General features: G+C 41.3%; 1 protein-coding gene across 1 annotated transcript in view; it reads right to left on the reverse strand.

Moving 5' to 3' along the window:
• Positions 1-4,421, reverse strand: part of phip (pleckstrin homology domain interacting protein) — a 91,940-nt gene extending 87,519 nt beyond the window's left edge. The window contains exons 1-4 of the mRNA XM_063222152.1: positions 3,768-4,421; positions 3,594-3,652; positions 3,481-3,510; positions 3,270-3,329 (exon numbers count right to left, since the gene is read on the reverse strand). Coding sequence (XP_063078222.1) covers positions 3,270-3,329; positions 3,481-3,510; positions 3,594-3,652; positions 3,768-3,807 — 189 coding nt within the window. The 5' untranslated portion in view covers positions 3,808-4,421. The remainder of the gene's footprint in view (positions 1-3,269; positions 3,330-3,480; positions 3,511-3,593; positions 3,653-3,767) is intronic.
• Between the last annotated feature and the right edge of the window lie 5,589 nt (positions 4,422-10,010).

Consider the following 10,010-nt stretch of genomic DNA (forward strand, 5'->3'; position numbering starts at 1 on the left):
TGCTTTGAGCATAATGCATGTACTACACAACTATAAGCAGACACATGCTCACACAAATAGTAGGCATTCATGTCACGTAATAGAATAATGACAGAGTAATGACGCGCTATCCACCTCATATGACACGGTATGTAGAAACACCATCGTGGCAACCGTCAGGAGGATAGAGTTACAGCCCTTGTATGCACGCATACACACGCCCACACACACACACACACACACACACACACACACACACACACACACACACACAGAGACTTTTCTATTTTCTTTCACTACTCACTATTTATCTATTCTATGCACACTCCAATGTACACACGCATTCATCAGCATGTGTGTGCACGGCAAGGCATACCCATGAATACTTGTCTATTTTTCTATTACGAGCTCAGGATTGCAATCCCCCTGCAACTAGGCCAGTTATGGGAATAGGTGGTGTTGGACATCTAGCAGCACCAAACCGTCAAGTCGAAACAGTGATGATGTGTATGGCCTCTTTAAGTGCACACACACACACACACACACACACACACACACACACACACACACACACACACACACACACACACACACGCTTCTGCCTGCATGTGCTGCTTATTTTACACACACTAGCGCTCTCTCACTCTCTCGCTCTCTCTTTCTCCCTTTCTGAGCTCTTGAGTTGTGATATGCAAATCATACTATTTTTACTGTTTAGATTCCACACTTCTTGTTTTTGTTTGCACCAAGTCTAGTGTTGAAATGTTCACAATAATAGCCCATGGATGACAATATTGACATACAGTCAATCCATAAATAAACAAAGCAAGCCGAATAATGTAGGAAATAAGGCAAAGGCAAATAAAATAAGGCAAAGGCAAAGGCAAATTTTAAGTAATTATAGCACCGTTAGTCTTTAAAGATACTGCCTTAAAACCACTTCCCTTGCAAAAATGTGCTCGGAGCAGACCCTCCACTTGTAACAGCCTCGAGCATCTCTGACCCAAAGATGCTGCGCTACAGCCTTGGCGCTGGAAGATGTCGCCTGGCAAACCATGGCTCACATGTGCGCTTCCCACGCTGGCGAGTCGTGCCCACCATAACCAACCAATACAAGTCCACACAGCGTTTACTCGGGACTAGTCCATTCAAGAAACGGCTGCTGAAGCCAATGCGTAAAGGCACGCGTGACACGAGGTGTTCATAAAACACGTGGATAAATGCGAATGTGCCGTCAAGAGTAATGTATACTCTGTAGGAAAACAATGAAACTCGTTGTGCTGCCGACAGACGCCTAGACCTGTCCAGTCGCCTCAATTAATTTGTCTTGAGCCTCCTACGCCTTGCTGATAATGAATGTAGGTTTAATTGGTTTTCGCGTCACCTTATTGGAGGAGACGTTCAGCGGGCTAGGCGATACCCGCGGTGTCCAGCGCGCACACTGTTTTTGCGAACACAAACAGTTCCACACAAACACACGTGCATAAAAACATAGCGACACACGCACGCACACACATAACCAGCGACGTGAAACGTGGCTTAATTTAGATTGCGTCAAGCAGGCATTGTTGAGTATTTCCATTGCTCCTGTGGGCAGACCGATGTCTGAATTCATCCCTATACAAAGCATTTGAAGACAGAAAGGTAAGCAGTTACCCAAATAAAGAGGTAAACTCGTGCAAAATGTAACATACGCAAAACAAAACAATAAAACTGACATATTGGTCTACTAGGCCTACATAAATGGGTACTCTCAAAGAATACACATGGGCCTATATCATAAATACGTCAAACATATTTTATTAAAAAATTCTTAAAATAACACTAATCATTTACATTTTTGAAATTATAACATATAGCCCAGTATTAATATGGTATCATAAAAGCGACGCAAAATGTCTAATTTTATAGCGCCTATAATGCAATGCATTAGTAACTGACATGTAGTAACATTTCAAACACATGTAATTATTTTTGTTTGTAATTATTAAAATTAGTGATAGGTGTGACATGCTCGTTTGGTCAGCCTGCCACCCTTCATATAAAGGCTAATAACTACCCACGGTGTTTATTTAATAATTTATTAAATAGAGATGGCACCTACTCGATTCTAATTAAGTTATTCTAATCACGTTTTAAGCTTCGGCAATAATTATGTACAATACATACACGCAGCCACACGAGAACAGACACACACTAGCCTACTACATAACGCTGTGTTGCCTACGGTAAAGTGACGGGGAAAGAGGCGAGGCAAGCCCCAACCAAGGCGACGGAAAACAGGCTAGAATAATCGAGGCGACGCGGCTGGTCTAGCCACTAAGAAACAGGAGAAAATCTATCCACAATAGTCATCTCTTCTGACAAAATCTACAAGGAGCGCATAGCACAGCAAAGAGCAGACTGCGTTTAGACTGGTAATGTGAGATAACAGGCAAACAGCCTTGGATTACGCAACTGATATTTTGAGGGGGTGTGATCTGAGGGGGCTGGTCCGTCTGGCTTTACAAAGTTTTAAAATATAAACACTGCTACAACACACTCCTCAAAAACTGTAGCTTGACAACGACATTGAAAATCGTAATCATTGGAACAATGTTCATAAACGGTTCCGCTTGGATTGGGCATCGATGTTATAATTGCAGAGTTATTGCATTAATTAATGCCCAAATTAATACGCTAAAATAATACAAATTAATGTTTTACCTCCTAGTACTCACAAACGTCCCCTCATAAGGTCCACAAGCCACCACGAACAGCTGCTTGTCAAACTAAAAATCCACCAGTTCAATACGCACGAGCACATAGGCTCTCAGACCATGCCTGTGCTTCTTTAAAGTCCTCTGCACTCAACTGTGCGTTGTAAATAAACCTGGGAGAAATATTTTAGGTCTTATATTGACTCAAAAAGTCTGTATGCATTTTACTGTGTGACTACACATCATACAGACAAGGGCGCCTCCATCCCGCCCTAACCAAGAGCAGTGGCGCACTAGTCCCTCCCCCGGCTCCTATCTGCTTCTGCACCACAACATTCATGACGTATCTTTATTTCTACAACATTTTCCAAACTATTTCATCCTTATGAACATAGTTGGTACCAAACTCACAGTCCCAGGTCAACACCTACTACACCATTTGGCCCTGACAACATTCTCCTAGTCTCACGAGGTCAGTTTTACTTGATACAAGTTGTAGGGTTTTTTTTTTCCTCCTGATTTAAAATTGCGGGAAATTCAATTTTTATTTTGCTCTGTAAAAACTTTTTCTTGGTTACAGGGTCCCCTTACCAATTTTTCGTAACTCCCAGGGTGTTCTATGCCCGTCCAGTCTGTTCTTTTGGGCAAGAGCTGTGGGGGAATCAAATGGTTCCTTCGTTTAGTCACCCTCCTTAAGTGTACACATGGTCATTTTTAAAAATTAAATGAAAAATCAGTGTAATATAAACATCTCAAAGTACAGTGCAGTGAGATGCAACGCGAGTAGGCTTCTAGTGCTTACCTCCTTCTCCTGTACCTCCCTTATCAGGGTCTGGAAAGCGAATAAAACACAAGATTACACGTCATCCCTTCCCAAGAATATGAGCAATATTTCTAAAATATCACACTACCCACCTCGGCTGCATTTTGACATGGTCCAGCTTCCAAAAATCGGGCTATTAGGAAGTAGAGCTCTGCGTGTGGGGGGAAGAATACATGAGCTACATTAGCTTTGGAGAACGTCGTGGGAACGCAGAAATATTTTTGATAAAATCATTCGACGACACATCGCCAGCTGACTTTACTTACCAGATTTCAAACGCGTGGTGTGTTTACTGTCAGAAGCCATATCTGTGTTGTTTAGGGGTGAAGGATATGCTGTATGGTCGTGCTGGGAAGCGGGTATCGCTGTCTGCCCTATAGCTGTCAGTGTTTGTTCACCAGGAAGCGTAGCTCCTCCATTCACTCCGCTCTCAGGCAAGGGAGAGCAAGCAGGTCCGGTTGCGTTGCTGCCTTCCGCGCTCCGTCAAATAGTGCCCATAAAAACACAACGCATTGCGCGAAAATGGATTGTTTCCGTTCGTTACTATTCAGAAAGAGAGGTTTTCTTATTGCTGCAATGACTATCGATATGCTAAGGCGATCGTCGAACATGTTAGAGTGTTCGCTGTACCTTACACACCCCCTCCCTCCAAAAAGCACAAGCACTCAGCGTAGGAATATGAGCGCTGTCCTGTGCGCACACACAGGACGACGAGGAAGGCTGAAATGGCAACACGGGGGGAAGGAACGCATGTTACCAAGAAATGGTGGCTGCGTTGCAACAAAATAACCAATGTTGTGGTTACTTAGTATGTCGGCCACCGGAATGCACTTTTATAAGTATGATGCGGCATGGAACAGAAATTATGCCCCACATATTTCCCGTAAAGCCGACGCTTTCTTGGACACTAATCCCCTCGCCCGTGTTAAAAGGCGATTCAGCAGTCTTGGCATCGAAGACTCATAAGACTGACCTCTTATACATCCACACTTATGTGATAAGTTCAAAATTGACATAAGATGGTAACAAATTCGTGATATTTCTGGCGAAAACAATATGTCCAAAATGCACCACCCACTCGCGTCTTTTTTGGGTTCGGAAATCCTCCATTACTCTTCAAAACGTAAGCGGCTGTAAAATGGGGGAAGGGTGGTTAAAACAGCGGAATGCAATGAATTAAACCTTGCTAGTTACAGGAATCCACGCTAAATATAAAGAGCAATAGCACTGGACAATGTACTCGTGTAGTGAGATCGGTTGTGCCAAATATCAAGAGGAAAAATACATTTGAACTGCCTCGTGGAGTTGTGCGTAATGTATTGTAAATATCAGTGCCAGCATTAAATCCATCACGGTAAAAGATTAGGCCATGGGGATGCATTGTTTTTCTTGTGTTATGCATAAACTGTTTTGGGTGTGTTTGTTTTCCTTTTGTGATGAAGATGGATTGGCCACTAATGGACAAAAATATTTGTATGAAGTTTTAGGTCGACAAGTCTTTAATCTGGTTGTTTTACTTGTAGTTTAGCCTGGTTTCTCTTAATGAATGAATCACTTATCTTACACAGCATAATACAACTAGGCACGGATGATAAGGTTTTTCTTCAATTTATTTATTTGTTTGTTTGTTTTTTTTCATGAACTGAGGTGGTTTTAAAAGTGCACCAAAGTCTTACCTTAGTAGAGAGAGAGAGACAGCTATGGAAAAGTAGCCTGATAAACCAGCCTAAATGGATTGGATGTCTAATGGAAAGGTAAAAAATTGTAATCAGTAAGTAGACGTTGCCTTAAGAAAAGGCCTAGATGCCCCTTTTGGAGTCCGCATATCATGACCTAGTCAAGTCGATTACTAATGATGATACTGTATGATACCTTTTTTTTTAAGAATTTATCTTGAACCAAACAAACCAGCACAACTTGTGCATAGCCACTCATAAAGCATTTCAAATGCCTGTGTGTGTTCAGAAAAGCTACAACAGTTTCCATTGAAGAATAGGTGTACTTTTGTTCACCCCTTAGTGGCTTCTAAGGACAATTTTTACATTTATAAATATTGTTATTACCATTATTATTATTGAACTTGTATGCCTTTACTTGAGACAGCTGAGAGAGGGTAGGATCAGGAAGTTACTGCGGGCCCAACCTGAGTCCCTGACGTAAAACTTTGGTGACTTAGCCATTGGAGGCAAGGTCAAGAGACCCCTGATTTACTTTCGTATCCTCTTACTGCAGATGGGGTCGCTGACGGGCCTATTCACTATTTGCTGAAAATACACAACATCATAACAACATTGCTATGCTATGACAGTACCGAGAGCCTTAAGTAATAGATTAGCACATAGCCATTACAATTTTGCAGACAGTAAGGTTATAACATAGGCTCTGCGCTAAGGGGTTAGAGCATCCACATCATCATTCTTACAGAAGGTCCTCAGTGAAGTGTCAAAGCTATGAAGAGAGCATGTGACTCTTAAAACCTTTAAGAGGGTGGGTTTTTGAACATTCTATAAAAAGAATGTGTTCTATAACAATGCAAGATTCTAAAATTCCAAATTGTAATGAATGGCGCCCAGAATTCTATAGAACTTTCACTGCCCGAACATTCCCGTCACACCGGTGTGACGGTACACTCTTAAAGGTTAACGATTTGTCTTTGGCGGAGTGGCAATTGAGAGTGGACGCATGTAAGCTACTTTGATCCACCAAATGCATATCAGAGGGCTGGTGTCAGGACATGAGAGAAGGCAGAGGCTTGTGTGAAACACTTTTTTTGGACAGTGACATAGACAGGAGGCAAGTGAGGAGAGAGAGACAGAAAAGGGTCAACAAAGGACCTGGACTGAAATTCGCCGGTGTAACAGTGCAGTGCCCTTCCACTCTAACCACGGCAGGGCCTAAACACTTTTTTTTTTTAATTATGGCATATTTCTGATACGGAAATGTGTTTCACTTTTCTTTCAGACAGTAAGCTTTGATTTCGACTGGTCTTCCACTCCTGTAGTCTGGACAAAATTATTGACTTGAATGCAAGTTTGCAAGAATGCAAATTTCCACTGATGGATGATGTATGGGGTTTGATTCACAGAGCACATGGTCATTGGTAACCCAACATCATATTCTTCCTTTCTGTCCTAGTGTGGTGTGATACCTAAGAGACACCCTCACCCTCAGGATGGGGCTAATAATAATGGGGCTAATAATAATAATAATAATAACACTATAATACATGAATAACAACAGAATATTTTACAAGAAGAACATTTGTCACTGAAAGCAAATCATAACAAAGAAGTAAAAAACAGAAATAATAAAAGAGCTTTACCAAGCTCTACAATGTAAAAGAAATGGGGGTGTCAGTATTTCAGAGTAAACTAATAGTGTGAATCCAGATAGAGTATTTATAATGCTGGGAAATAACAGTGGCGTCAAAAGTCAGTGTAAAATTCTGCAGGTGGCCAGTGTAATATCATCCCTACATCCCTACACTATACTAGAGTAGAATTAAATCTGAAAATGTTACACAGACCAACGTGTACAATTTATCTTAGTGATCTGACTGAAAAAGAGCACATTTCAACCCTTTAAGAGTTATATTAACACCTGTATTTTAGTTTGGGGTTTGAGCTGTCGTCAGGCTTGTTGTAATGGATGCTCTGCTGCCTTTTCTTGCCGTACCCAAAGAGCCACAGAGACACTGAGTGGTTCCTCATCATCCATTAAAGGGTCAATCAATAACACATTCATTAATGTTAGACAGACTTCAGCCGTGCCTGCCCTCACCTGATAGGCTGCAAGGAGAAGGGAAAGCTCTGACAACTAAAGGAGTGACGTCCTCTTCAGTGTCAGGATGAGTGTTAGCATGCGGAGGCCACACACTTGGAAAAAAAAGTTTTTTGTGTTTTATTCTATCTGCCATGGAATAGAATACACAAACATGGATTTCAAGTGTGCAGACTCAATATTTCAAGGAGAGGCCGCACTTTGCATAAACATTGTTTTGTTGCACAAACGCGTTTCAGTGTGTGCCTTCCTCAGTGTGCATACTCCTCACTCTAAAACTTGAAACAGTCTTTGTCCCACGGACCCACACCTTAACCTCAGGGTTCACGATAGTGAAAGTCTTGGAGGTATTTCTGCTTTGGTACCTATCACTAATTAGCTCCTCTGTCCGCGTGCGTGATGATGATGACAGGCTATAAGTTACAGTAGGTTATGGCCTATAACACACATGAGAGAAACTTCCTCCCTCAAGTCAGTGTTTCCACCCCCACGTAATAACCCAATAGTATTTTCTAATGTGAGTTTGAAAAGAACTAAGCTTAACTATATACCTCTGCCATTATTTATACTACCAGTTTCATTTGCCTGTGTCTCTGTCTGTGTTTGTTTGCCTGACTGTCTACTGAAGACCTTTTCTTGCTGTTAGTGCCAATACAATGTCACCAGCACCACTCTACATTGTTAGTCTAATGCTGCCAGTGTAAACTCAAGTCTGTTTTACCTATTACGGTACAACATGTCTGTCTGTGTACCTCCAATGCGGAGGTATCTCCTGTGTACCTCAGGCTTTTATTGTATAGCTGTTTAAGTATACTTGTATAGAAGTTGGTTGTATAGTAGTCTTATATAAATTATTTATTCAATTGTACTGTGACAGTGCACTTCCAAGGAGCTTCTATTCACCTCACTTAGCTGTGGTATGGTAATGAAGGATTTCTATTTCTATTTTCAATTCTACCTCCACCAGAAATGTCTCACTGAGTCAGGAGATTGCCTGTGTTTGTTAGTCTATACTAGAACACCTTGGCCAGGTGATCTCTTTCTCAGAGGGTACTCTAAGGTAGACAAAAACACACACAGGACTGACCATAGGACACCCGTGTCAATTTGACAGAACATATTCTAGAGTAGTTGCAACCTACGTACATCATAGCTATGACTGATCAAGTACAATGTGTGTGTTGAGGAGTGCAGTTGCGGATATTCTCCTACAGGGGTCACTGTGAGCCCTTCGGTGGCCGTAATACGAGGGGCCACAACCAGGTCAAAGGTCAACAGGCCAAGTAGAACTGTTTTTTTATTGGGCCATTCAAGCCCTTTCTGCCAATGGGTCAAAAGGGAGAAGAAAGAGGTCAGGATGCGTCTAGAAAGTCTTTAGTCTCTTTAACCAGAAACTGCAGAGAGAAGTGGAGTAAATGACTAATCCAAATGACAGACTGATTGATCTACCATCATTTTTTTCATCCTGCAGAAGTACGCAAATAAAAACACCCATTTCATGTATTTTATTTGACATTACCAGGGCTCTAAGTTATCTTTTTTCCATCACCAGCCAAAATGACTAGTACTGTAGATGTTAATCTTACTTGCCAAACACAACTCTCACTAATGGGTGAAAGTGGCTAGTGAGTTGGTCTTTTCTATCAGCCAAACTGAAATTTCACCAGCATTTGGCCAGTTGGCTGGTGTTAATTCAGAGTCCTGGGCATTACTCACTAATATGTTTTGTCAGTGTACCTATCAGAGTGTGACACAGAACAAGTTCTATAGTACGATTATGTTCTACTGTATTCTGTAAAATATGTGTATTGGAGAGTGAAGTATTTCTCCGTTATGAAAAAAAGAGTGTCTCACTGGATCAGAGGTGGACACCTTCTCTTTGAAAAAACCTACAGGACAACTGCAAGTAGGTCACTATCACTTAACATTCATTTAACCCATTTAAAATTGTTCATCGTCAATTAACTGTCATTTAAACTATAGGGCCTATTTTTTAAAAATAAGTTTTACCATGTGTCCAGACGCTATTCTAAGTACTGGAAAAGACCAATAATCAGTTAACTACAGCATCAAGTAGCTTTCTGTAACATAAGTAGACATGAATCATAAACGACATGGTCAACTGTAGGGTGCAATCCTTAGCCAGGAGGACCACATGCACTGTCCAGAGGAATTCACATTGATACGCTGGTGGTATGGTAATATGTTTAAGTTTCAGCAGAGTTTGAAGCAATATTTTGTTTTATTTTGTCAGTTTTTCAGCTCTATAGGATGGAAGTGTAAACTTTCCCTTATTGACAGCCTGTCACTCTGAACTGGTGCTGACATGGGGTGAAAAGTGGAGCAGTAATTCTTTCATATGCTTAGGATTCTAAAGATTCAAGCTTTTTGTTATATTAGTTCCATGAATAGCAAAACTTGAAAAAGTCTAGACTACAGCACAGATTTAATGTGTGATCACACCCCACACAAATGACACAACATCTGGAGAAGGTAATAGCATGAGCCTGGTCCTGACCATCCCATAATACTACCATTTCTTTGGCGGAAGTACGTAGGGTGGCGTGCAAGGCTTAACTGCACAGTCTTCTCACATTTAGTGAAAATACTTGGTTTTACCAGAGATTCTTTAAGTATAGAGATATGCCAACATAATAGGTTGCTATGGGCACCTAACATGACCAGGTTCCTGTCTGCCTAAAGGGGCGTGTCATAATGCTCCTAGCATT

The sequence above is a fragment of the Engraulis encrasicolus genome, chromosome 18, assembly GCF_034702125.1.
Source record: "Engraulis encrasicolus isolate BLACKSEA-1 chromosome 18, IST_EnEncr_1.0, whole genome shotgun sequence".
Classification (NCBI taxonomy): Eukaryota; Metazoa; Chordata; class Actinopteri; order Clupeiformes; family Engraulidae; genus Engraulis; species Engraulis encrasicolus.